This window comes from Podarcis gaigeae (genome assembly GCF_964106915.1).
Source record: "Podarcis gaigeae genome assembly, chromosome: 1".
Classification (NCBI taxonomy): domain Eukaryota; kingdom Metazoa; phylum Chordata; class Lepidosauria; order Squamata; family Lacertidae; genus Podarcis; species Podarcis gaigeae.
Window position 1 is genome coordinate 11,839,103 of NC_139678.1, and position 24,653 is coordinate 11,863,755.

Below are 24,653 nucleotides of genomic sequence, written 5' to 3' on the forward strand. Positions count from 1 at the left end.
CAATTTTCTCTCTCATCTTATCTGTCTGTCTGTCTGTCTGTCTATCTATCTATCTATCTATCTATCTATCTATCTATCTATCTATCATCTATCCACTTAACAGTCTTATAGCACTTTTGATTGTTTCCATTCATCATTCTTTGTATACCAAACCCTCTAAGGTGAGCCGGTTATCCTATAAGGCCTGGCATAAACTAAGAGTTAGAGAGAGAGTATTGCTTAAGGACATTTGGTGAATTCACAGCAGAGGCAAAATTCAAACCAGAGATTTCCTGAATTATAGTTCAGTCTCTTAACCAGTTTGATCTAATCCATGCATCCATTTGGTTGTGTACAAACAGCAAATCTCTGTGAAAGGTCTGGCACTTATACCATCCTCTCAGAGGGGAACAGTATATCAGGAAGGAGGTTTCAGCTAGACTAGAAGAGATTTATGTGTTTGGGTTTGGTTTGATATGTTGGTTTTAGCCATACAGGGAAATTCAAAACATGGCTATGCATTCAAGCATACCATTCACACACACACACCCCAATGTTCGTTCTGACGCAGTACATTTTCTATATGAACCATTCCTCATTCCCCTCCTAATAGTTTGAGCTGGCTTTCTGGGCCAAATCAGATGTGATATTAATAGACTAATAGATTGGGGCTGCATCACACAGAGAAGGTAAGTTTAACCCTTCCCGGCTGCATTCCTATTGAAACCCCCCACACTGCTGTTAGCCATATACTGTATTGAAAAAAAGCTTTCCCCCGCCTCCCACGCATCTATTATTAAATTTCAAAAGCCCTGACGTGTTTCCAAGTGATGCATTTAGTGTCACGTCTAGTTTGACCCTTGGTGTAGACTGTTTGTATGCCCACAGAGGAAGGGAGTTCCAAGCCAGGGAACACACTTCAAAAACATCACTGTTCAGCTTGGAGAAGAGAGGCCAGTCTCCAGAGGTTTCCTTTGGGGGGATTAGAGAGATCAGTGAATTGCTGGAAATGCAGTACCTCGCTACGCCTTGCTGTTCTCGAACATAATAACTTCATAAATTGTTTCTCCAGCATATAACACTTCATAACTATTGCGGCTATGATACCTAGCAGCCTTTTAAAGCAGGGGGGATTACAGAGAAAAGCTCACTAAATATGTTTTCTAGAAAGGCTGGGTGGGTTTTGTTTTTTGTTTTTGCAATTATAGTTTTTAAAGGACTTTTTCACAGGACGTTTTTAAAATAGCTGCTTGCTGTTTTACATGATTGCGTAAGGTGCACGTGTCACACCAGTCATCTCTGGTCACAAAACATTTGTTGCCTTTGCATGTGCAGCAGCTGTCATCCTGCAACTTTTTTTGGTGACTACAGAGCACAGCATTCAACCGTGAGCATGCCAAGCCATCTACCGTCGTAGGAATACAAAGGGCTTCTTCACCCCAAGCCCCTAAGCTTGTCATCCGGAACTGCTAATGCAGAGATCAATTTTATTTTGGGGTAGAACTCACTGTGGATGCCTCCTGCACTGCAAGCCTCTTGCGTTCTTTTTTTCTTTATTTCTTGGCTTGACCAGTTTCGTAATCTGCCCTTTCTCATACGTGCAGCACTCATGGGGGTCACCCGATTTGCTTATCCTGGCAACATACCCAGATCCTTCAACCGTTCCTCATAAGGCTTGGTTTCCAGACCCTTGATCATCTTGGTTGCCCTCCTCTGCACACCTTCCAACTTGTCAACATCCATCTTAAATTGTGGTGCCTGGAACTGGACACAGTATTCCTGGTACGGTCTAACCAAAGTAGGACTATCACTTCCTTGATCTGGATACTACTCTTGAGGCAACCTAGAATAGCACTACCTTTTTTCCCTTTTCTTTTCTTTTTGCTGCTGCATCACACTGTTGACTCATGTTAAGCTTGTGGTCCACTAAGACCCCTAGATCCTTTTCTCATGTTGAAAGCAGTCAATTCCAGGCATTAGAGGAAGGATTGTGGATGACGGGCGAACCGTTCTGGCCTCTAATACAGATGCTCCATGCACTGAACAAGCAACATAATGCTCACATATTAACTCAACTCCCTTGCATTACAAAGCTATACATGCCACCGACATTGAAAACTCATGTTCATTTCATTGGCGCCTATGCAAAAGACGTTGCTCCTCTCGGTCAAATTGGCTGTGGCTAATGATGTTGAGATTTGAATTACTGAAACCATTGTACTACCTTTTTTTACAGATTCATTCATTAGTCTTTCCACGTTGTTTACTCCTCTTTTCCTTTCCTTTTTAAAATCACAACTGGAGATCAGCTGCCTTTGCGGTCTCAATTGTGACGCAGTGCGTTAAGCTGTGAGACCATGCTAAAAGAAAGTTTCCTTTTTTAGTAGTGATGCATTAAGATCGCAAAATAAGATATTTTGAATGTGCTCATAATATTCTAAATTTAAGTAATCACTAAAGATAACAAGATTCTAAAACTACTTGGCCTTCAATCCCAGGTCCATGCATGTGGTAGAAACTACTGAGCATTTTTTTTAAAGAACCAAGCTCATTAAATTAGCCAATGTGAGCATATACCGGATCAGTCTTTCCCAAGCTGGTGACCTACAAGTGTTTTGGATGAAAACTGCCATCAGTACCAACCAGCACTGCTGTCCTAGATAAATACACCTTTCTAAGATAACATTCATAAGGTAGTTTTAAAGCACATGCCCACCTCTGAAGAATTTACCATATTTTTCGCCCTATAGGACGCACTTTTTCCCCTCCAAAAATGAAGGGGAAATGTGTGTGTGTCCTATGGGGCGAATGCAGGCTTTCGTGTACCGACCCCTCTCGCTCTCCAGGCTTCAGGAAGCTGTCTGCAAGCCATGGGAGAGCTGCACAAAGTCGCTGCCTGCACCCCGAAGCCTGGGGGTGCGCTGAGCTCAGCACCCCCAGGCTTCGGGCTTCTCGCAGCTCTCCAGAAGCCGTGGGAGGGCTGCGCGAAGTCACGCAGCTCTCCCACGGCGTGTGGAGAGCTGCCTGCACCCTGAAGCCTGGGGGCGCGCTGGGGGGGAAATACACTGCCTGCACCCCGCGCCTGGGGGGGAAATACATTTTTTTTCTTTATTCCCCCCCCCAAAAAAAAACTAGGTGCGTCCTATGGGCCGAAAAATACGGTATATTATAAACTGCCCCTTGCTCTGCCCTGTAATAAATAATAATAGTGTTGTTAACTGCAGTTTGTTAAGGGTGCTGGGAGTGGTAGCTCTCTGACAGAGGCTGTGTGTGCACCATAAATTTAAAGCACATGATTATGCCCAAAGAGCTACTCTTCCCCAGCACCCTTTAAATGTATGCAGGTGTGTCTCAAATGCATGTTATATATGCAGCTGAAAAGAAAGAAGTCATAAGATCCTTTTGCAGGTTTGGGAGGTCTGAGTCGCACTTTTTTCACGTCAGCCCTCAGGCATAGCACCCTTAACCTTTGTGGGCTTAATAATCACGTACAGAAGAGTGCCCGCAAAAACTAGAGGCAAGCCTCAGACTGAGGCAAGGTAAAGGGAGTTTTTGCAGAGTCAAAACGAGGGGGGAAAACCCTGTAACATGTTTCCATAAAAACTTCACGCTTTAAAGAATTATTATAGGAACCTTCCCACATCTTTCAGGAAACCTGTAAACCAGAGCTTCCCAAACTTTTTTCATGTTGGTGACACACTTTCTAGATGAGCAGTTCAGTTTTACTAGCAAACTGGAGGTTGAACTCACTCGTTTTCAGCCCAGGGAGGAGCACGGGGAGCGTTCGCATGACATACCTGCACACTGCAGCCGACACGTGTCGCAACACACAGTTTGGAAAGCTCAGTTGTAGACCAACATATTTTATGCATCATGTCTGTTTTTATTTTTAATTGCGACTTTTTGGATGCTGCCACAAAATACCCATATTTTAACTTTTCGAGTACTAAATTTAAACAACAGCTGCACACAAAGGAAACCTTTTTGTTTTGTTTTTGTTAGTGACGCTTCTCCTAGATCTCCTGCTGTCATATTGTAAGGCCAAAAGGTTCTGGGTGGCCTCTGAACCCCACCCAACCCTCCCACTATTTGCCGAACTGTGTATTATGCAGTTCACACAAGACCCTGCAAAATAGCCAGTGCATGGGATAACCCACCTGGGAACTCAATTCATGTTGAAAGCATTGAATACACTGGGCCTGCAACTTGAACTCAGTTTACATATATGTGATAACTACCTTACATGGATGGAGGAATGAATAAATAACAAAAGGAGAGCAGGGGAAGCTTGCCATTCCCTGTTCTCCATTGATTTATTCCCCCCACCTGTGCACCCAGCAGGTTTTCCTTGTTTACTGGGCTCTGAGAAGGTCACTAATAAGCGGCCAGAGCCCTCATGATGCCCTTCCCAGAGCCCTGTAACTGAACAAATCAGGCTTTTCTATCGGACATAGTGGAAGGTACTAGCCGCAGTACCTCTCCATCATGCAATGGGATTTGGCAGCCCAGTGATTACATGAGCCAAAATGGTAAAAAGAGTGGATATTTAAGTAACGCTAAATATTTTCAACATATTCTGAATTTGTGGGGGGCGGGGGGGGGGGGGTTGAGTTCAAAGGAGACCAAGCAAACATGCTGAATGAAAACCAAACAAGGGGAATTGTTACAAGAGGGAGGCTTGTTCATACTTGGGCCTCGAAGGCTTACAGGGAGACAAGAGTGCTCTTTATAAACATGTAAAGAGATCTTTAAAAACAGACAGGTATCAATTATCTTCCTTGGCCACCGCGAACAGAACAAGTAGACATCTGAAGCTGAAGACAGAACATTTCAGGTTAAACATGAAGGAAAAGCTTTTTGAACAAGCTGTGAAGGGATGTTGTGCAATCAACAGGGTTTGGAAGCTGATCGAGTCTGGACTTGACACCTCTTTATCAAGGACGATGCAGGGAATAATGAATTTCATCCTGCCTTCGTAGAGAGGAATGAGCCAAAGAACCAAATATCTTTCAACTGAGATAACTATCTGATTTGTATGTATCACACATTCATAATTATCCTTTGGACGGGACCTTAATTGGAACATAGGGAGCTGCCTTAAAATGAATCACATGCAGCTCTCGGGTCTTCTCAGCCCTTGGGCTTCCCCCAAGCCATGCCTCTCCTCAGGCCACACCCCTTTTCCCTAGGCCACACCCCGGCCCTGCCCCACTCCGCCCCACACACTTCTCAAGAGCTTTTGCCTGTCTGGAATGTGCCCTTGAAGCATGATGGTGCCTCTTGCTCACCTGGAAGAATGGAGGTGTGCATTTATAGAACCATCTGCTTTTTGTGTGTGGTTGAGACAATGCCTCTTTGACAAAGGTGAGATTCTCATCCATTGCACCACAGGTTGGATGGAGGCTAGCAAATAACACAGCCTGCTGGGTTGGCCCTCCTATAGCGTATAAATTTATTTTCAATTAGAGTCCAGTCCTAAAAGCCAGGTCCATTGGATTATTACACTACTCTGAAATTCAGGGGAATGGACTTTAAAGGCCAGCCATCGCCAGCATGGCAAGTAACTCTGCAGAGCCATGCTGTTTCCATAGATCTGGTTGGCATCAAAGCCCTGGCAATGACCACTCTTGGCAGATGTGGATGTGCAAAATTGTATCATGGCACAAAAATATGGATGGGTGGAAGACTGAAAGATAGGGCAGTGCTTCCAGATTTCCAAAAGCTGAGAAATACCGTATTTTTTGCTCTATAAGACACACTTTTTCCCTCCTAAAAAGTAAGGGGGAATGTGTGTGCGTCTTATGAGTGTGTGCTCTTCAGGGCAGGGGGAGCCTTCATTCCTCTGACCTGAAGAGGCTTTGCGCGGCTAGCCCAGAAGCCAGAAGCTGTTCTGGCTTCTGGGATTCAGAATATTTTTTTTCTTGTTTTCCTCCTCCAAAAACTGGGTGTGTCTTAAGGTCTGGCGTGTCTTGCAGAGCGAAAACTACGGTACTCTTTTTTCTGAATTAAAATGGGAAGCTTACTTCTCCTTACTCAAAATTCAAGTTGATGGACCCAGGTAGCAGGTGATGTGAAGACCTTGTCTGAGGCACTGAAGAGCCACTTCCAGTCAGAGTGGACAACAGAATAGACAAGTGAACAAATAAGACAACTACCATGTTCCTACTTTTTCATGGCTCACTAGCGTGCACAGCTTAGGAATTACTCTTAGAGAGTGTTTAGGGTGTTTTGTCAACAGACCACATGAAAATCATTTCTTCTGAGGGTGTGCAGTGGTTCTTTGTTAGCCTGCATAATGCGGCAAACCAAGGTGAATTGAGTAATGATATCATGTTCCTTGGATTGCACCATTGACAAGATGCCGTGAGTGGGATCAGGGACCCTCTAAACTTCCAAGTCACTTTGTGGCCTTGCCTTATCCAGAAAGCTAGATGCACAAAGTTTTCTTCCATCCCTTTTCTGAGAAGTTAAACCAGACTCATTAAACCAGACACTAGCATTCAAAAGGGGACGGAGTAAATAGGAAAAGAAGGGATCTTTTGCTTTGATGGTGGACTGGTCTAGTTTTTATCCCCAGTGAATTATTGTCACCCAAATAACACATCTAATTGGAACACCACAGAGCGGATCCAAAACAGACACAAGGTGAATCTTGTGTTCGCGGCACACCCTTAGTTTCTAAAAAGCTGTCTCCACATGCACGGCACAGATTGCAACCAGCAGGCAGGAGACCGGGTTTGCCATCGTGGCAACCAGTGCAAGTTGTTCTGTGTGCCATCGCAGTTTTGGATTCCTTCAGGGTTAGGGTGTTAACGTAATGTATTTGGGCGGGGGGTGGGGGTGGCAAGACAGTTTTTACAAATAATCAAAGGTCATTGCAACACGTGTCGCAAGTGACACCCAAAAAAAAGCTGAGTGAAGCTATAAAAACAATAGATTTCAAATTTTATTTAAATATTCCCTGCGCCTCCGCCTTAAAATGATTTGGAACAGTAAGGTCTCCTTGTCTTGCAGATCCTGGGATGTGGGCCAAAGTATCTCACACAGAGAGATAGTATATTGTACTTTAAAATGCTGTGACTGATGCGGTGTATTGTATACAAAATGTTGGCCCGACAGCCCACTTCCCTTTTTTGTTGTTGCTTAATTTCTTACACTCTATATTTTATCCATTATTACACACGAACCCATGTTGCTGAGCGTCTGTTTGTTTTAAAAAATGTCCTTCAGCACCTCATTCTTTTATACGCTGATTAAATAAAACACCGTAGGCAGCTCAAGCCAATGTAATAATCTGTAGCTGTGGTTTATGTTTCAAAGATAGATGCTTCTGGGATTGTTAATACGCCTTAAAAATTATTGCTACTCCTCCTTCTCTTGCAAGGCTGATGGTTAAAGGAACAGGGCTTGTTGCTTGTGGCATCACAAGGAATATCTTGCTAAAGTAAACCCCCCCCCCCAAAAAAAAATGGTTTTAACCTTCCTATGTACAAATTACCCTGTAGGTGCATAAATATATACATAGAAAAAAACAATTTCCTTTTGCTCTTGTTAGTTCATATTTCATGCATGTTTTGTACAATAAAAGGGTTCTGTAGTGTTTCAACACAGATACATGGACACACACGCAATGTGAATGTTTAACTAGAAGAGTTTTGGAATCATTTAGGCTTCAGTTAACATTAATGAGGGGCAGGAAACCACTGTAATTAAGTTATTGCAGGGGTTGCATTAAAAATTTTGATTTGTTTTTGGCATCCGTCTGTCTCTGGAAACACTGCAAGAGTGTGCCTTCAGGGGTGAAGTCAAACATTCGGAGTGTTAAGAGTGCCTGCTTTGGGAGGAGAGACATGCTTTATTGCAGGTTATATTATAATTTTGATTATAGCATTGCTATTCCTACTTTATGTTGATGCAGGATTTCAGATAAGGAGGTGTTAACGCTTCAGTATTTTTTATTCATGTATCCAGAAGGTATTTAGTGAAATGGAAAACTGCAGGAGGAAGGTATCAGGAGTCCATGGCCCAACCTTGAAGTGAAATGCAAACTATGCCCCCCCCCCACACACTTCTTTGCTGGATACAATGATTTGATATATTGGTTTCTTAAGTAACTATGTTGTGCATAAACCATAGTTTCCTTTATTCAGATGAAAAAACGGGAAACCATAGCTTGTTCTCTACAAACTGAATGGTTTAAACCAGAGTTTTCCAAACTCTGTGTCGTGACACGTTAGTGTGTCGGCTGTAGTGTGTAGGTGTGTTGCACGAACGCTCCTGGCACTCCTCCCAGGGCTGGAAGGAGGTTAGTTTAACTTCTGGTTTGTTAGTAAAACCGAATTACTATGTCACAAAATGATGCATGTCTTAAAAGTGTGTCACCAACATGAAAAGTTTGGAAAGCTCTGGTTTAAACTTTCTCCCTTCAAGTGTGGAGAAAGAGGGGGATTTGATGTTCTGTTTGAATTAGGCCTCTAGTACCCCATATAAATTAAAATTGAGGTCCTTAAGACCTCAAATACCATCACTGTTATAAATTTACTCCTGCACAATAAGCTATAAACCTCAATATAATCTTGTAGCACTTGCGTCAAACAGGAGTCATTGCCAAATATATCTGATACTGGATTGTGGTTTAAAAAAGAAAGGAGCCCTTTGACCACAACGTCAGGTTAGTAGTGTTTTGCATCACCGCAGAAAAGTTAAAATGTACTTGCCAAATCTACGATCGTAATGCATTTTTAGAAAATGTACATTGCATGTTGAATTTCTTTTTTTTTGGGGGGGGGGTGTTGCAAAAACCATTTCTTTGGGGATAGCCTTTTAGACCTCTCTAATTATCTTCCTTTTTGAGGGGGAGAGAGTCCACTTGGCTATTAGTATGAAAGGCTGAGTGTTTTTGTCAAGGGCTTATGGCTTTGCGTCTCTGAGGGGCTGCATCTTAAGTAGCCATTTGGAATGGTATTGGCCTTTGGGGGGGGAGCGAGATGCAGCATGCTTTGAAGGAGCTCTCAATGAGCCAATGAAAGATTGTGCAGGCGTGCCCACATTTAATCCAGGGCCTGCCTGCATTGATGGTTAAAGCTCTGGGAAAGGAAAGGGGTTGCACCAGAAAAATAATCAAAAGGCTGTAGCTTTAGTACAACGGCCCTGGAGTTGAGTGGCTGTGTTTTCTCTTGCCTAAGCTGCTTGATCTGCTTGCCTGATTTTCATGTCACTCCATTTATCACATTGTACGTTTATGGTGTGTTGTTCTTAGTAGCCTTCTTCAAAAACTGTGCATTGGTTGTAGTTGGGAAGTTAGTGAATATCTGTTTTGCTTTTTACCAGTTCCCTTTCCCCCTGGCTTTTCTCCATTTGAGTCACCACTCAACCAACTCGGTGCTTCTACAATCTCAGCACTTGAGAGTTTGTGTATAGGGCTGTTTTAGCTCTACATCCAGTTTCATCCTAAAGGAAACGAAGGCTGTAGTCCTAACCCCACTAACCTGTGAATAAGCACCATTGAATTCAGTAATACTTGTGAGTTGACGTGGTTAGGACTGTGCTGCAACTGGTCGTCGTCCCCACCACCACCACCAGTAATTCAGTAGCTTATAAAGATACAACTGTCTCATTCAGATTTCTTTTTCTGGCAATGGTTTCTGTTAATGAGATCCTCTGATGTTTGGGTGGAACATTCTCAAGCAGAGGGTAAGAAAATGAAATTCGATGAAACTGTCATACATTGGGTTGCAGGTAACTCCTGGCCGCTGCTGTTGCCAAGAGTGCTTGCAAAATCAAGATGCAAGTCAAGGGAGGAAGTGGGCAAAGTTTGCAGAGTTCTAAAGTGGGAAGCACTGATTCTTCATCTGTGCTGGAAAAGAATGGAGATGAAGTCTGGGCAGCATCAGGTCAATCACAAGGGCCCATCTGAAACTTGCAGGAAGCAATGTCAAAGGCTAGCTGAGGTCACTAGCTAATATGGGGGTGCAGGTAGCGCTATGGTCTAAACCATCAAGCCTTTTGGGCTTGCCAGTTGGAAGGTCGGCGGTTTGAATCCCCTCAATGGGGTGAACTCCCATTGCTCTGTCCCAGCTCCTGCCAGCCTAGCAGTTCGAAAGCATACCAGTGTGAGTAGATAAATAGGTATCACTGCATCGGGAAGGTAAGCAGCGTTTCCGTGCGCTCTGGCACTCGTCACAGTGTTCTATACGCCAGAAGCAGTTTAGTCATGCTGGCCACAGGATCCGGAAAAGCTGTCTGCGAACAAATGCCGGCTCCCTTGGCCTGAAGCGAGATGAGCTCCCCAACCCTTAGTTGATTTTGACTGGACTTAAGCATCCAGGGGTCCTTTACCTTTATCATTACTAGCTAAAAAGGAATCTGCCCACCCATGAGGCTGGAAAGGAGTAAGAATTGAAGAAGGGAACAAAAGTTGAGCATCAGCGATAGGACGCAGACACACAGAGCAAGACGAAGCAGGGAGAGCTGTCCTGCACCTCTCAGCTGATCAACCCCCAAATGTGCCTCCAAGCTGGTCACCCGAATGCGCCGTCCAAAGCTTCCTAGAGCGAGGAACAGAGAGCAGCACTGCGCCCCAAAGCTGACCTGTAAACGCGCCTTGGAATAGATCGCTCATGGAAGCCGACAGAGAGGCTGTGAACACCGCCCACTTTACCAAGCCCAGAAGGAACGGCAGCCAACACGGGGAGCAGAAGAGATCCAACGGAGGAGATCCACGAGCCAGGAAAAACAGGAGCTGTTAAAGAATTATCTAGGCGATAAGGGTTCATCAAGAAAGATGTTTAGAATGATACCGCATAGGGAAATGTTCCCTGATACCAAGATGAGGGATTCTATGGAATGCAGATAGAATTGATAAGAATAATGATCTGTTGTGACCTTGACGGAAGCATACAATAGATGAGCCGCCTTGTGTTTTGGCTCATCTTCCTCTTTTTTTCTTTTTCTCCTCCTCCTCCTTTTTCTTTCCTTTTCCTTTTTCCTTTTTTCTTTCCCATAATGGCTTATGTTCTATGCCATGGACTTGGATTTTTTTGTAGTTTTTTAGCTTTTTTCATTATTATTAGTAGTAGTAAGGATTTTTCTTTTGTAATTTTGGTTGTTTATATTTACAGTGGTACCTCGGGTTACATACGCTTCAGGTTACAGACTCTGCTAACCCAGAAATAGTACCTCGGGTTAAGAACTTTGCTTCAGGATGAGAACAGAAATCGTGTTCCAGCAGCAGCAGGAGGCCCCATTAGCTAAAGTGGTGCTTCAGGTTAAGAACAGTTTCAGGTTAAGAACGGACTTCCGGAACGAATTAAGTACTTAACCCGAGGTACCACTGTAATTAATTTGCTAAAAATAACAACAACCCGCAACCCCACCTCCTCCTTAAGGCGGAAGTGGCTTTGCTCAGGGGAAAGGACTGCAGGCTACTCCAGAAGTTTTACCCTGCTGGGAACTGCTTGGATCAATTGGCTGTCTCAGATTGTGGAGCATTGCAAGATGACGATGCCATCGTATCACAACCCCTTGATGAGCAGCATAGTTTCTGGAGCAAAGTTCCCAGACGAGCAGTCAGTCAGGGTCAAATCTGCTCGTTCAAGCTTTGGGATCCCTGACTCAGTGACTCAAGCAATTGCAGCACTCCTCTGAGCTCTCTGGTGTGAGCACTAATCTCCTGAGTATGCAAGATTCATTGGGGGGCGGGGAGGAGCTGCCCCGGCCAAAGGGATGAGCTTGGGAATATTCTCTTGACTTGAACGGGTGAATCTTTGCAAGTGAGGGAGCAGTATATGCAGGTCAGAGGCACCCTCACGTCCCAAGGAATTTTCTCTTCCCATCGGCACTTTCTGTCGTCTCTCAGCATCCCAATGGACCTGAAACAAGGTTTTGTTGACTGTATTCTCCAGGGAGGGAGTAAGAACAAAAACAAATTGTATGCATTTCTGGCATGTTTGCACATGAGACCTATTGTTCGGGGCCTTTTGATGTCAATTTCAGATTAAATTCTTGTGTATGCTTCATACATTCCAAGGAGACTCTACTCTTTTCCTGCCCTTGTGTTCTGCTTAGGCATTCCCATAACACAACACAGTGGCCGGATCTAATCTTTCGTCCATTATGGTGCCAAATATGTCGTCGCTACAATACGGGGGGGGGGGGGATATAAAGTCATTTCATTTGTTCAAATAAAGCTTTTAATAACGTTTGTGTGTGCACTTTCTAATGGTGAAAGCCCCCTCCTCATTATCCAAAGAAATCCAGGACAACTGGAATCCACGTAGCACCAAAATGGTTACTGTGTTGTCAAATAAGGGTTTGACATCCATTAAAATGCAAACATGCCTCTGCCCCCCCCCCAAAAAAAAACAAAACTTGGCTGTACAGTATTCCTAATTGGGTGTTGCTTCCTTGGAGCACCTCCCACATCAAAATGACACACACACACAAACACACTTTCGCTACCTAGCCCCCCCCCCCTTGCTAGTCTTCACTATCCTCCCCAAGTTTCCCTCATTGGGGAGAGGGCAACTGATGCTGAGGTCTCAGTGCCAAACAAGAGACATAATAATAATAATAATAATAATAATAATAATAATAATAATAATTTTATTTATTTATTTATTATACCCCACCCATGTGCACTCTGAGTTGCTCCCAACAGAATATTAAAAACATGATAAAACATCAAACATTAAAAGCTAAACAGGACTGCCTACAGATGTTTTCTAAAAGTCAGATAGTTGTTTATTCCACAGGGAGGGCGCCACTACCAAGAAGGCTCTCTGCCTGGTTCCCTGTAAGCTCACTTCTTGCAGGGAGGAAACCACCAGAAGGCCCTCGGAGCTGGACCTCAGTGTCCGGGCTGAACGATGGGGGTGGAGACCCTCCTTCAGGTATACTGGGCTGAAGTATTCAACCACAAGGCCAAGCGCCCCCCCCCCCAAAAAAAGCCAATGGAAGCTGGTATGAGCAGGCCCATTACTTATCCCCCCTCCCATTTATCATCTCATTTGTCTGATATTTTGGGCAGCCTAACGAAGTTTCACTTCAGCTGTGTTTGCATATTGCGCTAAACCATGGTTTAGTGTGATGCGCTTGAGCTGGAATGAGCCCAAGCAAGCGTCAGACTTGTGCAGTCCCCGCGCCTTCCTCTCACATAGCCAGGAGAAGGACTGGGCAGCATTTACGTTCCGTTTCCCTTAAACTCAGCTTGTCATAGTGTGAGAACTGGGGGGAATGGTTTACAATTAGCTGTTTGAACAAGCCAGTTTCCATAAACCATGGTTTGAAGTTGCCCTGGAGTCAGTGGCGAAGCTGCATGCTCTGGCACCGGGGGCCGAAAGCAGGCAGGGGCGTGGCTGGTGGGGTGATGGGGGCGCCTGGGGGGGGGATGGCCATGATGGTACACCCCCTCCCCGATGGGGCCGGGGGGCGATGCGTTCCCCCTGCCCCCTGTTCCTCCACCAGTGCCTGGAGTTAGTGATAAGCCTCAACCCCCCCAAGTTCACAAGGGCTTGCCACTTTTAAGGGAAACTGAAAGTAAATTAGCTGAAGCCTAGTTCTATGAACCGCCTTAAATATCTGACAGTAAACAAACATTTCCAATTTAGAACAAGAAAACCCCTTTCATCAGTGTTCAAGGAAGCTAAACTATTAATTGAACTAACAACTAATTTGGCTTTTTGCAGAGACTTTGTTAAGTTTCACAAATCTTCCGTGTTTCAACGTTCCCTGTTGTCTCAAGATGGCACAGAAAGGAGACAGTTGTAATGAAAACACTATTCCATTCAAGTTTAATTTGATCTTGTTCCTTAACTTTGACAGCTTGGTTCTGATTGTTCCATCTGTTCTGTGTATGTCTTTAAGTGACTGAATCGGGGGGGGGGGGGAGGATAATAACCCATTCTTGAGTGAGTTGACACATGCTACTTCGTTTTCAAGTCATCGTTATTCTCTCTTTCTGTCTCTTTGTTGGAATATAAATTCTAATTTTGTGAGCCTTTTGAAAATGTATTACTCGTGTAGTATCCAATCATTATGGCCGTGATAAAAAGCAGGAACACATATTAAAAACCCTTGAGAGGCACATAACTCCTCTGTAAGATCAGAAATGCAAAATTTCTGAAAACTATGCAGCCATTTATGGGGGAGAGTATAGCCTGTCCCCCCATCTTTGAGAGAAGTTGAAATATTGGCAATAATTTCTTTCTTATGATGCATAAACTTCCTTTATTACTTTGTTTGCTTCTCGTAATCCCAGACTGCACTCCGAGACTTAAAACCTGAAGATCTTCTGCATTCTACAATATTTGGAAATGCTTTTTCCAGCATCGCCTTAAGAGTGTTGCTTGCTTAACCATCCAGTCGGAAGCAGCAGCAATGTTGCAAAATTTCATTTTAAAAGCCTTCGTTCCTCATTCCTAAAGAGAAAATACTTCATCAGATGGTTTTAACCCTCCCCTTGAAATTTCTCATTTTGCCATTTCTGGCCCGTCTATGTGTGAAAAATATTTTTCCTAGCTTTTTCTCTGTTCTGTCATTGGCTTCTCACTGGCCATTGGGGGCAAAACGAGACAGGATGCGCCTCTTGCCGTGACAATATTCATGACTTCCTCTCCAAATGTCCTGCATCCCTGAGAGATACTCTGTAGGCTACCTATTGTGTAGGAAGGCGACAAGTTCGTAGGGCACTTGCCTCTACCCCTGTTTGCACTCTGCAGAATTCAACTAGAATCATAAGCAAGCAAATTGTATTGCTTGTGTTGACACCCATTTAATTCTGGACAGCTTGGGGGACCTTTGGGAGACTGAATGGACTGCCGTTATCAGAGACCCTGATTCCTGCATGGTCAGGTCCTTAGGCTATTAGCGATTTGGCTCATAGAAAGCAATACCCCATGTCATAGTGGGGGTTTTTTATAAGGAAAAAACACTGGGGGAAAAACACACACAAAAATAGCCTTTGGGAAACAGATAGAAGAGGCAGAACGGGGGAGGAGGGAGGAAGCAGAGGAAATAATATATTTGAAGTGCAGTGCTATGGAGGCTGCTTTTTATTTTTTATTAAGGTTGTGGTTAATTTTAATAATATCAGACATAACCACATTTCACATTGTGCAAATCTCGCAGATGAAGAATTAAAGACAAGCTTTCTCAGCACTATGGCATTGTATAACTCCTTGATAATCACCTCTCTCTTTTATGTTCTCCGTAACCCTTCAGTCGCCTTAAACAGATTCCTGGGTGTTTGAAACAGGGCAAGGTATCAGTCAAAATTAATATTCGGTAGTCAACAAGTTATCATGGAACTCTAATATATACATCAATTAACAAATATGCTTGACAGTTAGTTGGCATTAAATCCGGCTAGAAAAACCAGGATAAAATCTCTTCCATATAAAAAGCATGGAAAAAAATTGTAAGAAGCTTTATACCTCCAAATTTCCAAAAGGAAATGAGGAAGAACAGGTTGTGAGGGTGGAATTTCGTCAGCCCTTCATTTTGTCCCATCTGTGCTTGGGGAGGAAAGTCGCTCTGGGCTCAGTGGATCTTACTTTTATGTAGAGTTTTATGACTGGGCTGGGTTTTGCATAGATCATGTCACCCTCGGATACACAATTATTTGTCTGCCTTTCAGAAACTGCCATAACTTACACTGAACCCATATTATAGGAAGAGGAAATGTGTGTGTGTGTGTGTGTGTGTGTGTGTGTGTGTGTGTGTGTTGCTCACAGCATAATTTGTGTTAAGTGTCGTAGCCTCCAATTCTTAGCCATTTTGCATGTGCAATGCTTTTAGGCCTTTTAGACTACTGGTGGAGGGCTTCTTGAGATTGACAAGATAATTCCAAGGCACTTAGAATTGGTTAAGGGATGTTATTTAGAGTCAGTTGGGGAAATGAATTTAGAAAGATGGAGAAAAGGAGAATATTAAAAGCTTTCTATAACCTCAAATAGCGTATACTTCTTTGAGTTTTCTTGCAATCAAGCATTGTGTACGTTTTATGAAATAAGTAAGTACATTTTGATCGTTACTTATTATTAACATGTGATAGGGAACAATTTGATTAATAAGATGAAGCATCTTGATTATTTAATTCTTCAGTGATTATTTGCAAACCATTTTGACTACAACTCTCTCTTGATGCTTTCTTGTCTCTGATGTAAAATAACCACCGGTACTTCTTGGCCATCTTGATATAAGTTTCTGTTCACTTCTGTGCGTCAGAGCGACGGCACTTGCTCCAGAGAAGTTTCGCAGAAACCAGCAAAGATGGTCCCAAATGACTAATTGACACGCCAGTCATACACGCGCCATTTCTTTTGTTGATGGCAACTGCTTCAAATGCCGAAAATGTTGGCGGTCTGGCATATGATGGAAGTCTCAAACAACCAAGCCTCTGTTTCATGCCCTATAAGATGTACTGATTGTATAAGAGTTGGAGGTCTTTATGCAGCCAAGAAACGATATCACTAGGCACAAGGGAATTGCAAGGTCTGCAGAAAAAGCATGAAAATATTTAGGAAAAAGAACCAGGGGCAGCTGCTTGGAAAAGCTGCCCCACGAGGACGGAGCATGCTCAGTGAGCATGGAATGCTGGGAGCAGGAAACAGAAAGGCGGAGTCCTGGAAGTGGGTGTGGCTGACTGGAACCCTTGACAGGAGCCACACCATGACATTTTCTTGCAGCCCCACTTAGGGTCATTATAACTTATCATTTCCATCTGCCCCCAGTAATATTGCATGCCATGTGTCCAGACGACTTTACAGCTTCCTACCAGAGTTGGTGTGCGGAAACATAGAGTCGTGCCAGAGACTTATCTCCGAAATTAAATTATGAATTTAACAACTTTGTCCTTGTGTTCTTGTGGCTAGCTCATCCTGCCTTCCGAGGCCAAGCCCCTAAATCCATTAAAGCCTAGGGATGCCTCCTTGCTTGCAAGTGCATTGATCTGCGTTTCCTCCCTCTTGTGCTTTTGTCTCCTTCCTCAGCGTGGCCATCCTGATCTTTAATACTTCTCGGCGGTGCTTTGTTGTGGTGAAGCAGTTCCGTCCAGGTAATCCCCTTTCTTTGCTTTTAGTTCTTGCTCTCCAATGAAGCACAGCTTTTGAGGGGCTTTAGCAGTAAAAAGCAGGTGGCCCTTTGAATACCTGTGGTGTAATATTTTGTGACGGAGATGGGGGAAGATGCACTAGCCTTTCTGGTGAATTGTAGAATCATAGAGTTGTAGCGTTGGAAGGGGACCTCAAGGGCCATCTACTCCAACCCCCTGCAATGCAGAAATCTTTTGCTCAACGTGCGGCTCGAACCCATGACCCCAAGATTAAGAGTCCCATGCTGTACCAACTGTGCTATCCCAGGGCAATAGGGTGCACTACACTTACAAACATGCTTTAGTCTCCCTAGTCCCAACCATTCAGACTTCGAAATGTGTGACCCACTAAAGAAAGCAGCTGCCTTTTGCAGAGTGCTTGACAGCTCAGTTGGTTAGAGCCTGGTGCTGAAGAATGCCAAGGTTGCAGGTTCGATCCCTGTATGGGACAGAGGCATATTCCTGCATTGCTGGGGGTTGGACTAAATGATGATGATGACGACAATGATGATGATGATAATTTATTATTTGTACCCCGCCCATCTACCTGGGTCTCCCCAGCCACTCTGGGCAGCTTCCAACAAAGATAAAAAATACATTAAAATGTCACATTTTTAAAACTTCCCTAAACAGGGCTGCCTTCAGATGTCTTCTAAATGTCAGGTAGCTGTTTATCTCTTTGACATCTGATGGGAAGGTGTTTCATGGGGTGGGCGCCACTACCAAGAAGGCCCTCTGCCTGGTTCCCTGTAGCTTTGCTTCTCGCAGTGAGGGAACCGCCAGAAGGACCTCGGCACTGGACCTCAGTGTCCAGGCAGAACGATGGGGGTGGAGACACTTCAGGTATACCGGACCGAGTCCGTTAAGGGCTTTAAAGGTCAGCACCAACACTTTGATTGTGCTCAGAAACACACTGGAAGCCAATGTAGGTCTTTCGGGACTGGTGTTACATGATTTTGGCGGCCGCTCCCAGTCACCAGTTTAGCTGCTGCATTCTGGATTAGCTGTAATTTCCAGGTCACCTTTAAAGGTAGCCCCATGTAGAGTGCATTGCAGTAGCCCAAGCAGGAGATAGAGCATGGACCACTCTGGCGAGACAGTCCGCGGGCAGATAGGGTCTCACCTGCGTACCAGATGGAGCTGGTAGACAGCTGCCCTGGACACAGAATTGACCTGATCATCAGTGGACCTTCCAATTCTAGGAGTTTCCTTGCTTTGTTTTTGTTCACCTGGGACACCTCCCACCTTTTTGCACCAACTTTTTAAAAAGGACCCCCACTCTCTGGGCCAACTCCAATCCTTTCATGGCAGCCTATATGTAGGTGTGACCTACCCCTTATCCCCACGGCATGGCAGATTTCATCTGCTTAATTTATATATTGCCAAGCTGCCATTAAAGGCTAAGAAGCAAGGCCGATAAAAAAAGGTGGCCTTCCTGAAACAAAGGCTTCTCGTTGCAGCAGCCTGCCTTTTGGCAGTCTGCACGCCAACATAGACTGGATCAACCGTGCAGAATCCAGCGCTTTGTGTTTCCTTTGATGGTATTACATGGCTCTTAGCATTTCCTTTAGGAGAGTATTACCGCAACAGCTGTTTCTAGATTAATGCAAAAGGTCTTTTGCAAATTCCACTCCGCAATCCACTCTGCACCGGGCGGGGGGGGGGGGGGGGTTAGTATGTGCTCAAAAAGGGCTTTCTCAAACAAACACGCGTGCTTTTCATAACTCTGCCGAAACAGCAGCTGAGTTGACAGGCTGAAACACTCGTCATTGCGCACATGGTACATCATGTAGAGCCCAACATCCCAGCGAGTATCAATGAATCCTGTGAAATGTTGGCTGGTAAACAGAAGCTGCCTTGAGACAGAAGTTGCTCCCCAAAGTAGAAGTAATGCTGGAGGGGGACGGGGAGAGAGGTCTTGCAGGAATCTAACTTTGTAAATCATGCAGGGTCTCTCCTGTTCTGCTAATTAGTACTAATTGGATGTCCACACACAAACTTATTTTCAAACAACGCAGCACAGTAAATGCACCAGGGACTTCTAAGTGCAACTGTAATAACATGCATCTTATAATAAATAGATAGATGCCGGAGGTGTTTGATTGGTGTGATGGCTTGACTATCTCTTGTTAAGGTAAGGTGAGTGCCAGAGTCTTACATTTTACCTTTTCCCTCCCCCCTCCAGCTGTCTACATGTGTGAGATGGAGCGGCTCTGCCCTCAAGTCTTCGAACGTGAAAACCAGGAGAGCTGGTGCCCTCTGCCAGGTCACTTGCCTGCTTCAACGGGAGTGACCTATGAGCTCTGCGCTGGCATTGTAGACAAGCCAGAGCTCTCTTTAGAAGAGACAGCTTGCATGGAAGTCTTGGAAGAGTGTGGGTATGAGATCCCTACAGCCAGCCTGAAGAAAATTACTTCGTGCAGGTAAGTCAATCTGGGCTTGGTGGCTTTCGGAGAGCAGCTGGCAGGGTAGACCTTGATGAAATCAGACAAGGCAGACATTACCCGAACATGTTGTTAGTGTGGGAATGTTAAGGATAGTAGGAAAGGATCTATTGAATAAGTATTATCCTTTCTTCACTGACGCTAGTAAGTGATTTAGCAGGGCAGATTCCCCTCAATGTAGCTGGAAGCTAGTTTGCAGATTCGTTTGAATCTCTTAGTTAAGTTTCTTTCCTGGTGTTCCCTTTGATCGCTCTTAAAAGAATAAAGACACAAGAGTCTTTCTGAGTAAAGTAACAAAAAGTTTACTCACATTTCCATTCACGATTTGATCCCTGAAAGGCAGGCTTTACTTAGTAGTTACACAAAGAAACTGTGAGTTCATCTCATATGGAGAATGAACTCATGTGCTGCTGGCCGAGAGCCAGCAGACAGCAAAATGACATTAATAGAACAAAATGGCTGCAGGAGAGCAGCATGGCAGCAAAAGATCAACAAGCAAGTGAAGACAGAACTAGAGACTAAGAAAATGGCTGCATGACTTGGCTCTTTTATGGAGTCAGCCAGAGCCACGCCCATCTCCCAGGTCACATGCAGGGGGAAGATGCTCCAGACCAGTGGAACAGGAAGTTACACTGACTGGATGTCCCCCTGCCTGTGTCCACTCTAGGGAAACAAAAGAGCAAACCCAGATGCATCCATAATTATCCCCCCCCCCAAATAACATTGACGGAATGATAATACAAATGCTGGGGGGGGGGGGCAATTCCCAGCCTGTTTACTCAGAAGGAAGCCCCCTTGAGTTCAGTGAGGATTATTCCTAAGTAAGCAGGCCTAGGATTGCAGCCTGTCTTTCACACCAAAGAAAGCACCTTTTCATCTGGGAAACCAATCGCATAATCTGGCTCCGAGGAGTTGTAAGAGACAGCTCCTCTGTTCCTCTTCTCCTCCCCCTAGCAAAAGCTCCTTAATCCAGCAGGAAATGACATTTGCCAGGATTGACAGCTGTGGATCTGAATTTAATTCCCAGTCCCCCGCCCCTCTTCTTCTTCTTCTTTCTTAAGGCATGTCAGTGTCCACTTCAATAGAGTTGTCAAGAGGAAAAGCAAATAAAGTTTTCCTTTCTTTGAAAGTCCCAACTCTCCATACATTTCGACATGCATCTCCAAGCAGGGGAACAGATGCTTCCCCCCCACAAAGCTGCAATCTGGGGAGGCAGAAGGCTCTGAGCACATTTTCATTTTAGATTATTTAATTCTTGACATTTCCTTAATTCCAAATACTAGACGCATTCTGCATACACACAGTTGGCTTCCCCTCTTTGTTCTGGTGGAATTTCAATGTGCTTTTTTTTTAAAAAAAAATATCCTTCTAAAATAGTTGGGATTACAAAACGTATCCCAAATTGCATCTAATAATTTTGATTTAAATCAGCATGTAATGTCCCAAGGGTTGGAAAATGATCCACTCCAGTAATTCCTAAATGATCTGCTGGGGCACACCGGTGGGCTGTGCGGAACAAACAAATTGAAAATGCAGCTCTCCTAAGCGCTCAGTGAACTTTCTCTGAGGAGGCTGCCTGGTGTGTCTCTGCATGATTTGTTGTTCAGGCACTGCATTCTTCCAATCCAGTCGGACAGGAGGTAAGACTGGAGAGGTCTTGGGCTAATAATAATAATAATATAGAAAAAATGACCAGATGTTAAGGGGACAAGAATAGTAGTTATATATCCAACAGTGTGATTGTGTCTGTGCCAAAAAAAAAATGCCCCATATCAGGTAGTTTCCCCCACATCATTTCCCCACCTACTGAGAACGGGGGTCATCTAGTCCAACCCCTTGCCCAACATGAGTGGGGCTCGAACTCGCGACCTTGAGATTAAGAGTCTCATGCTCTATGGGAGTGGGACAAGGGGACACAAGATGGAGCTATTATTTCCAGTGGTGGAGCCGTGTCAAACGTGACATTTTAGTTCAGCCCTGAGTAACTTTGTGCAGCTTTGAAGAAAAAAACAAAAGGGGAAATAACTTGTCCGGAACTTAGGTGGGCATGGTCAGACTTCCCCGCAAACTAATTGCAGGAAGAGATATGATCTCTCCTCTGCAATCCACCTCCTCTTCAACCCCCAAGGAAGTGAAGCAACAGGTGAAGGCAGGGAAAGGCTTCCCTTGTCAGGCTACTATTGAGGAAGGGTCAAAGCTTTTATTGCCTTCTCCAGCTTTCTATTTTGTTTGTTTTATGGCGGTTGTTGATGACTTAGCTGGGCTTAGGATGGCTGTTATCTGACTGGAGAAGGGGCATAGCACAGTTAGCCTGCAGGTCTTGGGTTCAGTCTTTCAGATCTCCAGATTAAGGGGGAAAGAAAGATCTCAGGAGCAGGGCGAGGAAAGATCTCTGCCAGAGACCTTTGAGAGATTATGGTGGAGAGCATTACAGAACACAAGCCCATGATCTGGCTCAAAGGGTTGTCAGAGTACCTAAGTGTGGGATGTAATCCATTGGTGCAGTCAAATGCTACATTCCTTGTTTCCCTAGAGTGGACACAGGCAGGGGGACATCCAGTCAGAGTAACTTCCTCTTCCACTGGTCTGGAGCATCTTCCCCCTGCATGTGACCTGGGAGATGGGCGTGGCTCTGGCTGACTCCATAAAAGAGCCAAGTCATGCAGCCATTTTCTTAGTCTCTAGTTCTGCCTTCACTTGCTTGTTGATCTTTTGCTGCCATGCTGCTCTCCTGCAGCCATTTTGTTCTATTAATGTCATTTTGCTGTCTGCTGGTTTCCCAGATGAAAAGGTGCTTTCTTTGGTGTGAAAGACAGGCTGCAATCCTAGGCCTGCTTACTTAGGAATAATCCTCACTGAACTCAAGGGGGCTTCCTTCTGAGTAAACAGGCTGGGAATTGCCCCCCCCCCCCCCGCATTTGTATTATCATTCCGTCAATGTTATTGGGGGGGGATAATTATGGATGCATCTGGGTTTGCTCTTTTGAGGCAAAGAGAAGAACAGGACGTCCCTACAGAGATTGGGGACAGACAGAAGAAGCAAGACCGCACCAGTCACAGCCCCCTCCCCTTTTACCCAGACATTTGAGTTTTGCCTCCCTCTCTGCCAATACCTTAGGACTTGGAGGGTCACTTAAATGGCAGAGTCTATGTTATGTTCTGCGTAGGGATGGCTGAACCGGTCACAGAACCAAAATCAGAGATTTGTAGAGTTGGAAAGAGGCCACAGGGGTCATCCAGTCCCACCATAGCTGTCAACCGTCCCTTATTTGGCGGGAAAGTCCCTTACCCCAGCGCTGTGTCCCGCTGCTGTCCCTTATTGATGATGTCCCTTAAATTTCCTGGGTTTCAAAAGAAGCAGCTCCTCTCCCTCCCTCCCTGCCGGCCAGGGAGTAGGGAGGCTCCAACTGTGTTGCTTGGCTGCATTGCTCACCCAATAAGGAGTTTATAAGAATGACTGGGGGGTGGAGCTTGCATGCCTTGTGCCAATCAAATCGGCCACGTTGCCTGGGAACTCGCCTTTGCTCAGCACTTCGTAGTGGAGAGGTGACGGTGATTTTCCTTGCTGCATCTCCTTTGCCGGGTTGCTGCGCTGTGGGAACCACTGCTTGAGGCTTCGTTTGGCTGCTGGCTGGGCTTTCTGCCTTTGGCTCGGAGGGGCTCAGAAGTTGAACATACCTGTGCTGGGAAAATCCCTTATTTTGGCTGCTGATCTCTTATTTCCGAGGCTGCTGGTCCCTTATTTTCAAACCTGTAAGTTGACAGCTATGTCAATGAATCTTTTACCCAATGTGAGACTCGAACCCACGACTCGGAGATTAAGAGTCTTGTGCTCTAATGGCCGAGTTATCCCTCAGGGTCAGTTCCTCATTTTTCAGATCTTAAAAGTTTTGTTTGAAAGAACGTAACATGAAGCCGACGTAACATGAGGTATGACTGTAGTAATAATAATAATAGTTTTCATGGAAAGTCATCACCATTTTAGTGCAATTTCCCCTGAGCTAATGTATGTCTGTACACCGTTTTCACTAATATGAGGAATGGCAAGCAGAAAACAGTTTACTATCCAGAAGTTTCTTATCTAGCACATTTCCCAGTACATTTCCAAGCCCATTTCAAAGTGTTGGTGCTGACCTTTAAAGCCCTAAACGGCCTCAGCCCAGTATACCTGAAGGAGCTTCTCTACCCCCATCGTTCTGCCTGGACACTGAGGTCCAGCTCCGAGGGCTTTCTGGCAGTTCCCTCACTGCGAGAAGCGAAGTTACAGGGAACCAGGCAGAGGGCCTTCTCAGCAGTGGCGCCCTCCCTGTGTAAAGCTCTCAAGGAGATTCACAGCTTTTAAAAGACATCTGAAGGCAGCCCTGTATTGGAAAGTTTTCGATGTTTTACATTTTATTATGTTTTTATATGTGCTGGAAACTGGCCAGAGCTGCTGGGGGAACCCAGCCAGATGGGTGGGCTATTATTATTATTATTATTATTATTATTATTATTATTATTATTATTTCGGACATAATGGTTTCACTTCATTTGTTTTTAATTTTGCCAATGGGGTCTTTTAATGTTTTCCCATAAAAAATACAGTATACTCTCCATACCTGGTAGAGTTAATGTTGTCTCATGCTGTACTCTCCATGGTAATCTTCGCATAAATACAATTTTAACCTTACTGCTCTGGTTAATGGCCACAGTACAATGACGTGCTTTGTAATTAGAGGGAATCACCTGCCAGTACACCTGTCTGCAGATAGTATAATATAATATAATTTTGTGTCAATTGCTTCTATTCTTTGTGTGTGTGTTTTTCCTGCACCTGCTACTTATAACCTCAGAATAGTGTAAAGGTCCAAATCAATTACCTTGGGAAATTACCTTAATCGCTCATCAGCTTACCCATTGTGTGTGTGCACGGAATTGGCGTGCAGTACAAAGAGCGTCGTGATTTTGGATTTGCTTATAAAAGCAGTATAATGCGTTCCTCAGATGCCACATAGTGCATTTGCTTGAATTTCCTTTTATCAATGAATCGATTTCATAATTTGACTGGAGGGTTTGTATGCTTAAAAGCACAGGATGATCAATAAGTGTCAATTTTTGAACATGGATTCAGAAATGTAAGAGTAGATTATTTCGCTATAATT

The 24,653-nt window shown here is 44.4% G+C and overlaps 1 protein-coding gene and 1 long non-coding RNA gene across 2 annotated transcripts in view; one reads left to right on the forward strand and one right to left on the reverse strand.

Moving 5' to 3' along the window:
* Positions 1-24,653, reverse strand: part of LOC310845196 — a 280,162-nt gene that overhangs the window by 182,387 nt on the left and 73,122 nt on the right. The window lies entirely within an intron of this gene.
* NUDT14 (nudix hydrolase 14) overlaps positions 1-24,653 on the forward strand; it is a 55,695-nt gene that overhangs the window by 26,805 nt on the left and 4,237 nt on the right. Inside the window, exons 3-4 of the mRNA XM_083738392.1 lie at positions 16,968-17,032; positions 19,254-19,491. Coding sequence (XP_083594518.1) covers positions 16,968-17,032; positions 19,254-19,491 — 303 coding nt within the window. The remainder of the gene's footprint in view (positions 1-16,967; positions 17,033-19,253; positions 19,492-24,653) is intronic.